This window comes from Oncorhynchus kisutch, linkage group LG4 (genome assembly GCF_002021735.2).
Source record: "Oncorhynchus kisutch isolate 150728-3 linkage group LG4, Okis_V2, whole genome shotgun sequence".
Classification (NCBI taxonomy): domain Eukaryota; kingdom Metazoa; phylum Chordata; class Actinopteri; order Salmoniformes; family Salmonidae; genus Oncorhynchus; species Oncorhynchus kisutch.
In genome coordinates, this window is record NC_034177.2 from 64,264,030 (window position 1) to 64,281,357 (window position 17,328).

The 17,328-nt window shown below is 42.3% G+C and overlaps 1 protein-coding gene across 1 annotated transcript; it reads left to right on the forward strand.

The window, feature by feature from the left end:
- Positions 1 to 1,276: 1,276 nt before the first annotated feature.
- On the forward strand, positions 1,277 to 13,997 carry LOC109889830 (potassium voltage-gated channel subfamily G member 3). The gene is made up of 2 exons (XM_020481570.2): positions 1,277 to 2,324; positions 9,652 to 13,997. The coding sequence occupies exons 1-2, from the start codon at positions 1,672 to 1,674 to the stop codon at positions 10,295 to 10,297; spliced, it is 1,299 nt and encodes a 432-aa protein (XP_020337159.1). The 5' UTR covers positions 1,277 to 1,671; the 3' UTR covers positions 10,298 to 13,997.
- Positions 13,998 to 17,328: the final 3,331 nt, after the last annotated feature.

Genomic DNA, 17,328 nt, shown 5'->3' on the forward strand with positions numbered 1-17,328 from the left:
CGAAAAACTACTTTATATCGAAGCAGTGCCTTTGATTTGACGGCCTGCACATGCGCAGTTCTGCGCGAAACAGACCCGATGAGGTGTTTCTACGCATGAGTTTAGCTAGAAGTGTGATTGGGTATTTATATTGGAGAAACAGTAGAAGCCTCTCTTCATACTGTAGCCTACTGTCTTTGGCTACAGGGTCCCTGTTCAATAGGAACAATTTCTAGATTCCCCTACCAGAATTTGTCTTTCTGTTCAGGTCTATTAAATAGGATTCTCCCTGGAACAGGTGCCGACTCTGTTCACTTATGGTGCTGAATCTCCGAGTGCCCTGTGGCTTGAGTGCCTACAAATCTGTTTCTCACACTGTATTTTTTTCCAGGATACCTCCTCAACTATGGCAACAGGCTCCCTCCCTCTTGCTGTGATACCGTTAAAGATGAATATCTCAGGGATCTGAAGAAGAAAGCAATCATCCAATAATAAGTCTACAGATTCTTTTTTTTATGTGGCCCTAGATTCCTTACCCGATACATTGTGATAATGTGGCGCTGCATAAAACCCATTGACAAAAGGATCAAGTTATACGACAATTTAATGATAAGTAATTTGTCACACAGCACATAAAGGCACCAGGGCCTACTGTGATTAGGCCTATATTTATAATATTTTTACCAATAAAACTGAATACTATAAAAGTTTAGAGAAATCTATCCCTATACCATAATCCAGTCCGTGTATTGGTATTGTGGGATTCCAGTTCAATGTTTTACAGTAGCAATTAGTGAAATCAGTCACAATACGAAATGCTACAAAAAAATACAAAAATAATAATGTTTATAATACTTTGACTATATAGTTTCACAGACATATTGTTGCATTTTTTCTGGTGTGTGCGAAATCGATAAGAATAATATAAAACCAGTCTGCATTACCACCAAGGTGAATTGGTTTAGTCTTGACTCTTGGTTGACAGTGTTGGGGGCTGGGTAATGTATTGATGCTTGAGTGCCAAATCAACACATTTGTTTCTATTTGTCTTAGTCACTTATTTTTTATATTTATGAGTATTATTTTTTGTTGTTGTGTATATTTTTATATTTATATAGTTTTAAATGTTATGATTATTTATTTGTGTTCCAAATTAAGGGGAGGGGGAGGTACGCCCACGGAGCCGTACAAGCTGTGTGTGTGTGTGTGTGTGTGTGTGTGTGTGTGTGTGTGTGTGTGTGTGTGTGTGTGTGTGTGTGTGTGTGTGTGTGTGTGTGTGTGTGTGTGCGTGTGTGCGTGCGTGTGTGCGTGCGTGTGTGCGTGTGTGTGTGAGCGAGAGACCCGTGTAACACTACTCGGATCTGCACACGGAGGACTAGTTGGTTTGGACACTTGAGTTACAGGCGCTCAGAACACCATGACGTGCGCAAGGAGTCAGGTGCAAACGGCGAGTGCGCTCGGTTGCATGGTCTTCACGATAACTCCAGTCGGTTAGATCTCTCTCAGAAGGATAATAACAAAAGAAAGCTAATAATAGCGGCCAAACACTTTGACGACGTATTGACTCCTATATTGGACTTAGAGAGGGATAAAGCATGATGGTTGTATAAGGAACGGGTGCCTTTTGGCGCTGTATAAATCACAGAAGGTGCCTTTTTCAGTACTTTACAAACACCTGTCAACAATTGGAAGATGAAGTTTGGGAAGAGCATCTGTATCCTTAATGTGGGTGGCACAAAATATGCGTTCCCTAAGGATGTGATAAAGGATTTCCCTCTGAGCAGAGTGAGCCGTTTGCACAAATGCGCATCGGAGAAAGAAGTACTGGAAGTGTGTGACGACTATGATCGGGAACGGAATGAGTTTTTCTTCGATAGGCACTCCGAGGCTTTTTGTTTCATCATGCTGTACGTGAAGTATGGAAAGCTACGGTTCGTCCCGCAGATGTGCGAGCTATCATTCTATAACGAAATGATTTACTGGGGGCTGGAGAGCTCACACTTGGAGTTTTGCTGCCAGCGGAGACTGGACAATAAGATGTCCGACTCGTATATTCATTTCTCCGAGGAGGAAGTCAAACTCGAGGAAGAGTTGAAGGGCGAGAATTTGGTGACTCGCGTGGTCACGGAGAGAGAGGAGTCCAAGTGGCTGGAGAGAATGAGAAGTACTTTTGAGGAGCCGACTTCATCAGTCGCAGCACAAATCCTGGCCTCCGTGTCCGTTATATTTGTTTTAGTGTCCATGGTGATGCTTTGTGTGAGTACTTTGCCAGATTGGAAAACCGCTGAGAACAACAGCGTGGAGGAACACCGGTACAATCCAGACTCTTTAGAGCATCCATCCGGGTATCTATGTTCTATCTTTTATTAAATATTTCCAGATTTCTCCGTTATTTGATTGCCTGCGATGTTGATACATTACATAGGATCAATAATCTACTTCTCAATGGACTTGTAACTTGTAAGGACCACAAGACTGCACAACGTTTTATTTCAGCTGCTGTGACATAGGCCTACCAGCACTAATTTAGAATGTATATTGTTGTATTCTGCATATAATACAGTGGAGGCTGGTGGGATGAGCTATAGGAGGACGGGCTCATTGTAATGGCTGGAATGGATCCAAGTTAAGGGTTAAGTGAAGGCACTCATTCTGAATGGTTAAGGTGTGGGTTAAGGTTTGGCAATGGAGTTAAAACATTACATTAAGTTTTAGCATTAAAATAAGTTAAAGCACATTAAACATCACACCTTAAAGATGCACTATTCAGAAATCACTCCGCCATTTCCTGGTTGCTAAAATTTGAATAGTTCGCCTAATTTCAGTTTGTGACAAAACAAGCAATTATAATTATAATCATAATAGAGAATCATTGTACCATCTAAACCGCTGCAAAATATATTTTCCGTTACCAAAAATATTTTATTTTCAGCTGTTTGAAGCTGGTGTACAAAACCGAAAGTAAAAGATGCAAAAACGAAACTTAAGGACGGGAAGCATAGAAATAGCGTACATAGAACAGATCTGATCTCCCAAAAAGATAAATATTGCAGCTTTAAGTTTAGCATTCATTCTGAATGGTTAAGGTTTGGGATAGGGTTAAAACATTTAGTTTAGGCACTCATTCCAAATGAATAAGCTAAGGGTTAAGGTTTGGGATAGGGTTAACACCAAACATTTCAAACCTATGTCCATGGTTGGGGTCAAACATGCAACCTTCTGATCCAGAGTCATGGGATTACACCCATCCACAATGCCATTACACACTGTTGCCCCTATATGGCTAGTTTTGAAGGCATTTCCCGATGTCTTCAGGACATGGATAGATGTCCAATTTCAACATCAATCTGGAAAAAAATAGGTGTGTAAACTGTTATTGCCTGTCTTTGTGAAAACAAGTAACACTCTCTATAGGCCTACTTTCAATGCATTTTCCTGCAAACGGTGGGTTTTCCCTCAACTACACCACTGGGTCTACTATTTAGTAGTCCCCGACAGTGCCATTTCTAAGCAACATAAATGGCACCTAGGGCGGCCCCAACCAAATGTTAGGAAATAAAGTGTATGTATATATTATATACTATTATTATTACTATTTTTAGAAGCCAGTCTCAACTTACTGTTGGTTAAGGATAGTAGAATCCTGTGCCTTTATCAGAATTTGGTAGTGCATCAGCAGCTGTCCTCTTGTTATGTAATTCACTGACAGTCACTCAATTAGCCCATGTCAGCTTATATTTTATAGATAGCTGGCTAGACCAATTTACCTAGCAATCTAAACCTTGTAGTAATCGTGGCCGAATTACTGATGTAGCCAGGGGCCCTAACCACCAGGGAGTACTCATTGATTTTGTTAGTTATTCTCACTCAGATAGAGTATCATATGAACATGGAATAAGTCATGGCAAACTGTGTAGAATTACAGGAAATTAGCTTTAAAACTGCTAAATCTTCTCAAGGTCTTATTATAGAACTATTTTTTAAAATGTATTATTATTTCATCTTGCTGCAGGAAATGAGCATTAAAACTGCTACATTTTATCTCCATACCATGGCAAAGTGTGTAGAGCTGCACATTCTCTCTACCACCAAGAGGGGGGCTACTAAAATGTTTTGGCCATGAGGTGGGGGGAGGGCAACCAAATCTCGCTTAGGGCCCCCAAAATGCTGGAAACGGCCCTGGTCCCCGACCACATGGTCTCCTGGCAACAGATTGTAAGAATCCCTGTGGGGAAGGGGGCAGAGGAGGAGCTGAATGTTTATTAAAGTTAAATGTCAAGGGAGCTTCTGGTCTGATCCTACCAAGTGAACAACACATTTCATGTGCCAAAGTCTCCATTTTGTATGTTGGCCAATTGTCATTACAATATGACATATTATACTATGAGGACACTTAAAGGTGTTCAACCTAAATGTTCATTGCCAGAAGCACCACTGTCCCTTGCACTATTGTTGTTTTTGTCATGCATTTTAATCTTTCAGCACTAAGTCGTCATAGTCTTTAACACAAGAGAGGCTGAGGAACTTAACAAGTTGGAGCGTTGCCTCTCTTGTTACAGACAACACATGTTTACAGTGATCAATTTAGATTAAGGCAGTAAATGTAAATGAGTTGTGACTGTCTCGGCTCCCTTTTTGGATGAGAGCGTATGTATCGGTAACTGTCCAAGTTGATGATTATAGTGGCATCTGACAGTACCTCTTCAAGGCACTGATTTTAGTGGTAGACTACTATAATACTCGGGTCCTGTCTACAGTGCTGATTTTTAGTGGTAGACTACTATAATACTTATGACCTGTCTACAGTGGTGATTTTTAGTGGTAGACTACTATAATACTTAGGACCTGTCTATAGTGGTGATTTTTAGTGGTAGACTACTATAATACTCAGGTCCTGTCTACAGTGCTGATTTTTATTGGTAGACTACTCTAATACTCAGGTCCTGTCTAGAGTGCTGATTTTTAATGGTAGACTACTATAATACTCAGGACCTGTCTACAGTGCTGATTTTTAGTGGTAGCCTGCAGTAATCTGTCCAATGTGCTGATTTCAGGTAGAGTACGCCTACCTTTTAATCATAGGAGACTGTCAAGGAGACAGGTACAAATAATTATGTATTGCTGTTTCTTGGTGTAATACACTCAGTTTCATGTCTACTTTTTTTAAAGACTCTTTACTTTTGATGTTTTGAAGGAGATCAGAACATGAATCAATCAAATTTAGCCATGTATCAATACATATAACTGTGTCAGCCAATACTTCTGTCCATTTGTCTACAGAGCTGTTTGTCATCCCTTTCTTGTCTGCCCTCACTCTGCTCTTTAACCTGTGTGTCTGTCTTGTATCCATGACTGCCACGCGGACCGCTCTCAAGGTATTGGTACCTGAAAGGCACCCAACACTATCTGTGTGTGTGTGTGTGTATGTGAGTGTGTGTGTGTGTGTGTGTGTGTGTGTGTGTGTGTGTGAGTGTGTATGTGTATGTATGTGTGTGTGTGTATGTGTGTGTGTGATTGTGTGTGTGTGTGTGTGTGTGTGTGTGTGTGTGTGTGTGTGTGTGTGTGTGTGTGTGTGTGTGTGTGTGTGTGTGTGTGTGTGTGAGTGTAGTTGTAGGCAATGCAGGTAGGTATTGTTCTAAGCCAGTGGGGGGAGGTTATGGTTGTATCTGATTTGTTTCCCTTTTCAATGGGCAAATGTTTTTAAGTGAGCATGATGTCACAAATGCCAGTTGTCCCAAGGTAATACAGTAAAGGGTACTCACATTCTACTCAAGCAACTTAGGATGCACTAAATTAAAATTACTTTTGGGGGGGGTTGTATATCATTTGATTCACACAACATGCCTACCACTTTCAAGATACAAAATCTTTTTTAAGAAATAAGACAAAAAAATCTGAACTTGAGCATGCATAACTATTCACCCCCCCCCCCCCCCCAAAAAAAAAGTCAATACTTTGTAAAGCCACATTTTAGACTACTATTCTGTTGGGGTATGTCTCGATAAGCTTGGCACATCTAGACACTGGGATTTTTGCCCATTCTTCAAGGCAAAACTGTTCCAGCTCCTTCAAGTTGAATGGGTTCTGCTGGTGTACAGCAATCTGTAAGTCATACCACAGATTCTTAATTGGATTGAGGTCTGGGCTTTGACTAGGCCATTTCAAGACATTTACAGTGGGGTAAAAAAGTATTTAGTCAGCCACCAATTGTGCAAGTTCTCCCACTTAAAAAGATGAAAGAGGCCTGTAATTTTCATAGTTCAAGGTACACTTGAACTATGACAGACAAAAGGAGAAAAAAAATCCCCAAAATCACATTGTAGGATTTTTTATGAATTTATTTGCTAATTATGGAGGAAAATAGGTATTTGGTCACTTACAAACAAGCAAGATTTCTGGCTCTCACAGACCTGTAACTTCTTCTTTAAGATGCTCCTCTGTCCTCCACTCGTTGCCTGTATTAATGGCACTTGTTTGAACCTGTTATCAGTATAAAAGACACCTGTCCACAACCTCAAACAGTAACACTCCAAACTCCACTATGGCCAAGACCAAAGAGCTGTCAAAGGACACCAGAAACAAAATTGTAGACCTGCACCAGGCTGGGAAGACTGAATCTGCAATAGGTAAGCAGCTTGGTTTGAAGAAATCAACTGTGGGAGCAATTATTAGGAAATGGAAGACATACAAGACCACTGATAATCTCCCTCGATCTGGGGCTCCACGCAAGATCTCACCCCGTGGGGTCAAAATGATCACAAGAACGGTGAGTAAAAATCCCAGAACCACACGGGGGGACCTAGTGAATGACCTGCAGAGAGCTGGGACCAAAGTAACAAAGCCTACCATCAGTAACACACTACGCCGCCAGGGACTCAAATCCTGCAGTGCCAGACGTGTCCCCCTGCTTAAGCCAGTACATGTCCAGGCCCGTCTGAAGTTTGCTAGAGAGCATTTGGATGATCCAGAAGAAGATTAGGAGAATGTCATATGGTCAGATGAAACCAAAATATAACTTTTTGGTAAAAACTCAACTCGTCGTGTTTGGAGGACAAAGAATGCTGAGTTGCATCCAAAGAACACCATACCTACTGTGAAGCATGGGGGTGGAAACATCATGCTTTGGGGCTGTTTTTCTGCAAAGGGACCAGGACGACCGATCCGTGTAAAGGAAAGAATGAATGGGGCCATGTATAGTGAGATTTATAGTGAAAACCTCATTCCATCAGCAAGGGCATTGAAGATGAAACATGGCTGGGTCTTTCAGCATGACAATGATACCAAACACACCGCACGGGCAATGAAGGAGTGGCTTCGTAAGAAGCATTTCAAGGTCCTGGAGTGGCCTAGCCAGTCTCCAGATCTCAACCCCATAGAAAATCTTTGGAGGGAGTTGAAAGTCCGTGTTGCCCAGCAACAGCCCCAAAATATCACTGCTCTAGAGGAGATCTGCATGGAGCAATGGGCCAAAATGCCAGCAACAGTGTGTGAAAACCTTGTGAAGACTTACAGAAAATGTTTGCCAACAACGTCATTGCAGAAAACGTTTGCCAACAACGTCATTGCCAACAAATGGTATATAACAAAGTATTGAGATAAACTTTTGTTATTGACCAAATACTTATCTTCCACCAAAATTTGCAAATAAATTCATTAAAAATCCTACAATGTGATTTTCTGGATTTTTTCCCCTCATTTTGTCTGTCATAGTTGAAGTGTACCTATGATGAAAATTACAGGCCTCTCATCTTTTTAAGTGGGAGAACTTGCACAATTGGTGGCTGACTAAATACTTTTTTGCCCCACTGTAAATGTTTCCCCTTAAACCACTCAAGTGTTGTTTTAGCAGTATGCTTAGGGTCATTGTCCAGCTGGAAGGTGAACCTCCGTCCCAGTCTCAAATCTCTGGAAGACTGAAACAGGTTTCCCTCAAGAATTTCCCTGGATTTAGCGCCATTCATCATTCCTTGAATTCTGACCAGTTTCCCAGTCCCTGCCAATGAAATACATCCCCACAGCTGATGCTGCGACCACCACGCAAAGGGGGTGAATACATATGCACATACCACTCTTTTTTTTTAAACAAGTTATTTTTTTCATTTCACTTCACCGATTTGGACTATTTTGTGTATGTCTATTACATGAAATCCAAATAAAAATCCATTTAAATTACAGGTTAATGCAACAAAATAGGAAAAACACCAAGGGGAATGAATACTTTAGCAAGGCACTGTATCAGCATTTGACAACAGCATATTTTGATGGACTAGACTGTAACTGGCTTTTGACTAGCTGACTGCAATCCCTCATTACAGCCCTACCTCTACTCTGGTCATTTGTGGCAGTCTGTCCTCACGCGCTCTACACCTAATAGGCATACTCAGGGCTCAGTCTCAACCAAGTCTAACTTGCCTTTAATCCATGCTATAATTAAGGTGGAAAAGAAGCCTCTAAAATCCCTAATCAGTATGCCTCTACCATATTCTTGCCTGGAGTATTCTGTACACACAGAGCTGCAATACATTTGTTTATAATGTCCAGGCCCAGGAATGGTCTCAGAATCAAATGAAAGTCAAAAATGTACATGCTACTTTGATTTGACATTTGCTGCTGTTATATGTTGTCAAATGAGTTTACTTGAGAACATTGTAAATTATCATGTGATTATGTCAGTCTGAGGGTTGTTTCTCACTATGTGGCTTAGTTAATAAGGTAAAGTATGGCAGCGAAAATATAATACCGTAAATTACAACCTCACTTAAAAACGCAGAATATCTTCTGCAGGTTCTGGCATAAAGAAATTCAGGTGGTCAGGTTGGTAAATTACAACAGGATTACGATGTCAACATGACCAGGATTACGATGTGAAAATGCTAGAATACCAAGAATCAATTTATTGCATCAAAATGTAAGAGCGTCCATAAGTCATATCCCACTGGGCACAGACGTCAATTCAACGTCTAGTTTTGATTTACATTTGGTTGAGTTGTCAACCATTGTCAATTCAATGTGAAATCAGCAAAGAAAATGGCACCATGTCTTTAGATTTAGGTTCAAAGTTGGGTGAAAAAAAGACAAAATGCCCTTTTGTTAATTACTTTTTGCAACTCCAATCAGTTTTCCACGTTGATTCAACGTCATCACATGATTTGTTTTTGGTTGAAATTACATGGAAACAAGGTTGATTCAACCAGAAAAAAAGGGTTAATAAAGGCTTTCCCAGTGGACCAGTGTTTCCCAACTCCAGTCCTCGAGTACAGCACACATTTTTGTTAAAGCCCCAGACAAGCACACCTGATTCAACTTGTCAACTAATCATCAAGCCCTCGATGAGTTGAATCAAGTGAGTTTGTCTGGGGCTACAACAAAAATGTGTGCTGTTGGGGGTATCCAAGGACAGGAGTTGGGAAACACTGCTGTAGGCTAACCCTTTTTTTTGTTTCTAAACACTTTCACCCAACGAATAGGCCCTAACCCTCAAGAAACCATTTAAGAACCCTTCAGTGAAAAGGTTCTACCGGAAACCAAAATTGATTCTACGTAGCAACTTTTTTTTGTAAGAGTGTAATGTCTGCAGTCCATTGCTTGTAGATATACAGTAGTGTGTAGACCCATAGTGGAATTTCCAGCTCTCATGCTCGCGGTAACTCTGCCTGGTTCTCCCTCCCACAGGATCATCGAGGCTGTGTGTATCGGCTGGTTCACCGCTGAGTGCATTGTGCGCTTCATCGTGTCGCGGGACAAGTGTGAGTTTGTCAAACGGCCCCTCAACATCATCGACCTACTGGCCATTACACCCTACTACATCTCCATCTCCATGACGATGCTGACAGGGGAGAACTCCCAGCTTCAGCGGGCGGGCGTCACCCTGCGTGTTCTGCGCATGATGCGCATCTTCTGGGTGATCAAGCTGGCCCGACACTTCCTGGGCCTGCAGACTCTGGGGCTAACGCTGAGTCGCTGCTACCGGGAAATGGTGATGCTGCTGCTGTTTATCTGCGTGCCTATGGCCATCTTCAGTGCTCTAGCCCAGCTGCTGGAGCATGGCCTGGACCTGGAGTCGCCGAATGAGGACTACGCCAGCATTCCAGCCGCCTGTTGGTGGGTTATTATCTCCATGACCACTGTGGGCTATGGAGACATGTACCCCATCACTGTGCCTGGGCGAGTGCTGGGTGGCCTGTGCGTGGTGAGCGGCATCGTGCTCCTGGCACTGCCCATCACCTTCATCTACCACAGCTTCGTGCAGTGCTACCATGAGCTCAAGTTCCGCTCGGCCCGCTGCACGCGGAGCCTGTCCGCAGAGTTTCTCGACTGAGGGATCCCTGATGTCGCTACCCCCCCTGACAACTCTTCAGAGACCTCCATCCACCCTGGAAGTGTGCATCGATCGGAAACATGGCCTCTATCATTGGTCTCACACTTTATTTAACGTATTTTGTTGATTTATCCCTCATCTTGGAACATCAGTATGAGGGGTTATGTGTTTTGAGGATTGCATATAGCACAGCCTTCTTCAATAGTCAATTCCAAATAGGAAGTAACGGAACCCGATGGGGACAAGGACTGTTTCCACGGCTGCCATGGTGACAGTGGTGTTCGGGGCAGATGTCCCTGACAGGATGTCATCGTTGGAGGGCAGCTGGATGGTGTCAAACCAGACAGAGGCCTTCATATTACTGTGGATTATACAGAATTTAGCCAGTCTCACAGTACAACCTTCTTCTCACATGGCGACATGCCACAAAAGAGATTTGAGTTTTAATGCAATTTTCAATCCCACACTTCTGGCAATGTCACAGTGTGAGGATGGAAGGTAACATTTCTCTTCTCTTTCATCAATCATTTATTTCTAGTGTTCCTGTGGCCAGTCAGTGAACAACAATGCATAACCAAGAACCAAAGCGTATGAGTACAGTGAACACTGTTCCCTTTAATCTTTTACTTCAACGCTCGCGCTTCCCCTTTTATTTTGCGTAGGCAAACCTGACAAATATAAAAACACAACACACACTGTGAATTTGAATGAGCCCATTTACAACTCAAACAAGGTCACATTCTAAACCTATTAACCATTCCACCTGAAAGCCAAACCAATGCAAAGTGGTTTTGAAAGGTATTTTTTTCGCAGAAACCAAGAGAGGGGGTGGGAGGGGTTGAACAAGAAAGAGTACAGTACCGTATGGGTCTGTCAGCTCAGCTGTGTAGGCAGGTCTTTAATGTGGAACACGGAGCCACAGAGCGAGAGTGTGTCATGGAGAAACTGGTGGTTCGGCTGACATCACACAGTGCAGTAAGGAGAGGGCATGTCTGCCTCAGCCTCGTGAGCGCTGCGGGTCTTCTGACTGGAGGAGTGGAACCATTTGTGGCTGGTGTCAAAACCTTGGTAGCCTCTTCCTGTCACAACAAAGGCACTCGGCACAACCACCACAGCCTTGGTAGGCACTCCTCTCAATGTTGTTGTCTGGCCCACCCGCTTCTCCTTGACACTCTGTCGACGCCATGTTTGGGTGGCTTGTGTGACGCATTCGGCCTCCTTTCCTGCCAGAGTGAATTTGGGTGTCTCTGAAAAGCTTTTATCATGCCTTCACTAATTTCTTTCGTGGGGAATTGGGAATGGGGTCATCGTGTGTTCTCTTCATATCAGCCGGGTTCAGGCTACACTACCTGTTATCACTAACAAGCACCATCTCTGTTTTTCCCAGATTGTGCATAGATGTGTTTGCTCTAGGACTGGGTTTTCATGTTCGCTAACAGAATCTGTAAATGTAATATTGTAAAGGGTTTGCTCTCTGAAAAAAACCCAATCTGTTCTTGACCTCATTTTATCTGAATTCTATTTTCAACCAAAGCAGTTTTATATCTTCCAGAAGCACTTTTTATAGTAGGAGCAGAAAATGAAAGTTCATCAAGGTAACGATTAATGTATATGAGTGTTATTGTCAGAGTGCTCTATTTGATGTGATAGATATTGACTGCCGGGACTCACAGTCTAATTGTACTAGTGACGCTGGTTCTTTTGACACAGATTTAGTTCCTTTGCTTTGTCCTCAGTGTTATAGTTTCCACTAGCTGCAGACAGCCCCATCTGCTCTCTCTGATCTACCCCCGCTTTCACTTGGCTGTTTTCCAAACCCAGTAGTCACAATGCTTTAACTGTGTGGAATGCTGATAGGATACGATTGATTAAAACTGTTATTTCAGAACTTTGGGCATCAGGGTCTTGGAAGAAGAGAAGGCTTGACTAGACTTAATCGACTTTGAAAATGTTAGATTTGCATTTATATTAGTATGCAGGATGGTGTTGTTCAGAGGTATTGGAAGAATTGTATTGCAAGAGCCTGTCATCTAAGCATTCCTTCCTATTCTCACTACAACTTCCCTGGAGGAAAACCAATTTCATTAAAACTTCAACAACTCCCAACAGGGGGAGTTTGCAATTCCAACGGCCCTAATATCTCAATGCCGACGATGAACTCAAACCAACAGGTGCAATATCACACCAAAGAGCCTGAGAGTAAACAACTTGAGTTTTCACTTTGAGTATGTGAGCAAACAATGAGTTTTGAACGAGAAGGGAGCTAGCAGCAACATGTCGCCTATCTCTGTAAGAGCCTCCTTACCAACAGAAATAATTTCCTATCACTTACTCTTGTCATCCTTCACACGACAAACATGGTATATTATCTCTGCTCTGGTTTATAAACTCATAGAAAGTCACATTGCTCCACAGCAATTAGGACTTGTATATCTGACCAGCCTACGTTTCCTTAACATAAATCCACATCAATCAGATCTCCCTGGATTCTACTCCAATTTAGTGAAAAATGTCCACCACATTCATCAGGGATTCTAACTGCTACAGGGGTAACTGAGACTCTTAACACCATCGATGGGACCACAAGCTGGAGATTCTCTAACCATATTCTGTCCCTCTTCTTCTTCGTCTATCTTTCTGTCTGCCTGGCTCTTTTTTTTCTTTCCCTCTCTCTCACATACACACACACACACACACACACACACTCTCTCTCACACACACACATAGGTGAGCGTTTTGTGAGTGGTTTTTCTCTTGGAGAGCTCCATTTTAATAACATGGGTAAACAAGAGAGTGGATTTGACTTTTATTTTGCCAATCCAAACTGCACATATGTATAATGAAACGTCAGAAAGGTCATCATAAATGACATTATGAATAAATCAATTGACACACAAAAAGGGGATTATAAATCAGGCAATAAAAACTACTTTTGAGAAGATTAAACATTGTTCACTGGTTATGAAATCATTGTGTGACCTATTTAATGTCTGTCTGACTGACACCCTGTCACTTGTGACATCGCTCTTCTCAATGAAATACTAAAATAGTCCATGCCCCACTCAGTGCAATCTTGATATTTTGACCAGGACAATATTATGTGAGTATCTCTGTTTTCTTCAGAATATGTATTTTGACAAAGGACTGAAACTGAAAATGAACTGTTCTGGAAAAGTTACTGTTGTGTTGAGGATCAGGAATAAGGCAATTGGATGTTGTTTGGAACAAATGTTGTATTTCTTAAATCAGTTTTTCAGAATAAGTGCAGAATATTTTCACTGCTCTTAAACACTTTAGGACAGTTTTCTATGCTCACAGTGGATGTAGTTGGGGCAAAAGTGGGCCCACATTTGTTACAATGGAAATAGTTCAAGAGAAAAATACCTAATTATTATTTGAAAAGTTTGTACATTTTCTACAAGACTTAAAATATGACTTATACTCACATAAATAGAGGACCTGCTACTTCTGGATACTGTACTTTGTCGCACCCAAACACCTTATGTGGGCATCTCTAGCTTATTGCTGCTTCAATAGAATGTACAAGTGCAACCGTGCATATATCTCTTGAAGAAATGGTTGTGTTTCTGCAAGCCATAGTTTTTTTCCCTTATTTTTTATGGAACCAGCTATTTTGTATAGAGCTTATGTTGTTTACAGATAGACTTGTTGTTTTTAAATAAAGAAAATCTAAGTCTAATCTGCATGTCTGTCTGAGTACATTTAGGGCTTACATGACTGTACACATGCATTTATTTAACCAGGAAACGTCCATTGAGAAGCAAGGGATACCTGGCCAAGAAGGCAGCAGCAATCAATACAACATTACAACAACAACAAAATAATGCGTACGATACAATCAGCACAACAACAACACAATCCCGTCTACAGAAACACACAGTCTTGCATTGAGGAGCACTAATAAATCTAGGTGAAGCAATAGATGGTTTCCTGTTCCATGCCTCTGGTGCACATAGGAGAAGGCAGTCTTGCCTAACTTCGTAAAAGCCCTGGGGAATTTAAACAGCAACCACCTAGTAGACCACATCTGGTAACTACTAGTGGTGAAGGCGAGCAGGCTAGAGGTAGAGAGGGAGTTTACCCAGAATGCCTTTGTAAATGAACACGTACCAATGTAGCTGTCTGCGCATATAAAGCTGGGTCCAACCCACCATTTGGTACAACATGCAATGGTGGGTGAGTGACTTAGCAGCAATGGTGGGTGTGTGACTTAGCAGCAATGATGGGTGAGTGACTTTGCATGTTTAAAGGAGCGGGACACTAACCCGGACGCTTATAAGAAATCCTGCTATGAATCATCAACCAGGCAAAGCGTCAATACAGGAGTAAGATTGACTCCTACTACACCGGCTCTGATGCTCATCAGATGTGGCAGGGCTTGCAAACTATCACGGATTACAAAGGGAAATCCAGCCGAGAGCTGCCCAGTGACTCGAGCCTACCAATTGAGCTAAATGCATTCTATGCTCGCTTGACCACCCTCTTCGTAGCTGATGTGTAGCTGATGTGAGTAAGACCTTTAAACAGGTTAACATTCACAAAGCCACAGGTCCAGATGGACTACCAGGACGCATACTCACAGTATACGCAAACCAGCTGGCAAGTGTCTTCACTGACATTTTCAATCTCTCCCTGACCCAGTCTGTAATACCTACATGTTTCAAGCAGACCACCATAGTCCCTGTGCCCAAGAACACCAAGGTATCCTGTCTAAATTACTATTGCCCCGTATCACTCACATTTGAAGCCATGAAATGTTTTGAAAGGCTGGTCATGACTCACACCAACACCATCATCCCAGATACCCTGGACTCTCTCCAATTCGCATGCCGCCCCAACACATCCACAGATGACACAATCTCTAATGCACTCCACACTGCCCTTTCCCACCTGGACAAAAGGAACAGCTATGTGAGAATGCTGTGTGATTGATTTGTGTTGTCATTTCTGGTCACAACTTCCAGACTTGTTTCCGTGCTGCTGTGCGGTTTGTTGCTACTTTGTTGCTAACATTACTTTGCTACCTGCCAACGTTACGGTTTGTACTTTAACATTTTTAATAACCATTTTACATTTTACTTTTTCACCCTGGATGCTTTATCTGGACATGCTTCTACAGCACCTCCACCAGCCGGAGCTAAGTACTAACATTAACATTATGCCATCTAATTGCAGTCGCTGTACTCATAATATACAGGAGAACGATCGCCTTATGGTGAGGATAGCCGTGCTGCAAGCCCAGCTGCAGACGCAATCGTTAGGCAATGCTAATTTAAGTGTAGGAAAGGATGAAACAGCGTCTGTGCCACCAATAAGTACAGATAGTATAAATCCCCTCGCACAGTACCCGCAGCCTGACAATTTTCTCATGGCTTCTGGAGGGAAATGCTGTCAGAATGCTCAACCGCTGTCGCTCATTCAGCCGACAAACTTTCAACCGGTTCTCCCCATTTAAGCAACGAGTCGGAATTAGAGGCGGAGCCTTCTCTGGTCTCTCCTGCTATAATATCCACCCGGCAAAGCCAGAAGAGGACTGGCCACCCCTCAGAGCCTGGTTCCTCTCTAGGTTTCTTCCTAGGTTCCTGCCTTTCTAGGGAGTTTTTCCTAGCCACCGTGCTTCTCCATCTGCATTGCTTGCTGTTTGGGGTTTTAGGCTGGGTTTCTGTATAGCACTTTGTGACATCGGCTGATGTAAATAAGGGCTTTATAAATACATTTGATTGATTGAATGCTGTTAATTCACTACAGTGAATCAGTGTTCAACACCATAGTGCCTTCGAAGCTCATCACTAAGCTAAGGATCCGGGACTGAAACACTGCCCTCTGCAACTGGATCCTGGACTTCCTGACAGGACGCCCCCAGGTGGTGAAGGTAGGCAACAATACATCCGCCATGCTGACTCTCAACCCGGGGGCCCCTTGGGTGGGTGCTTAGTCCCCGCCTGTACTCCCTGTTGACCCATGACTGCATGGCTGCGCACGACTCCAAAACCATCATAAAGTTTGTAGACGACACGAAGGAGCTAGGCCTGATCACCGACGACCAGTGGTGAAAAAAGTCCCCAATTGTCATACTTGAGTAAAAGTAAAGAAACCTTAATAGAAAATGACTCAAGTAAAAGTTCAAGAGTTGCAAAAAAAATACATATCTCAGACTGGCCAATAAAAATTAAAGATTAAGATGGGCATAAGAACACAGACACTGGACAGAGGAAATCTGCCTTGAAGGCCAGCATCCCGGAATCGCCTCTTCACTGTTGACGTTGAGACTGGTGTTTTGCGGGTACTATTTAATGAAGCTGCAAGTTGAGGACATGTGAGAAGTCTGTTTCTCAAACTAGACACTCTAATGTACTTGTCCTCTTTCTCAGTTGTGCACCGGGGCCTCCCACTCCTCTTTCAATTCTGGTTAGAGACAGTTTGCGCTGTGAATGGGAGTAGTACACAGCGTTGTACGAGATCTTCAGTTTCTTGGCAATTTCTCACATGGTATAGCCTTCATTTCTCAGAACAATAAGACCGACGAGTTTCAGAAGAAAGTGTTTTGTTTCTGCCCATTTTGAGCCTGTAATCGAACCCACAAATGCTGATGCTCCAGATACTCAACTTGTCTAAAGGCCAATTTTATTGCTTGTTAAATCAAAACAAAAGTTTTCAGCTGCACTAACATAATTGCAAAAGGGTTTTCTAATGATCAGTTCCCCTTTTAAAATTATAAACTTCAATTAGCTAACACAACGTGCCATTGGGACACAGTTGTGATGGTTGCTGATAATGGGCCTCTGTACGCCCATGTAGATATTCCATAAAAAATTGTTTCCAGCTACAATAGTCATTTACAACATTAACAAAGTCCATGCTATTTCTGATCAATTTGATGTTATTTTAATAGCCCCCCAAAAATAGCTTTTCTTTCAAAAACAAGGAATTTCTAAGTGACCCCAAACTTTTGAACGGTAGTGTATGTCTAGACACTTTTGTCCAGAGATGAAGGTTATTAATTGGATGCC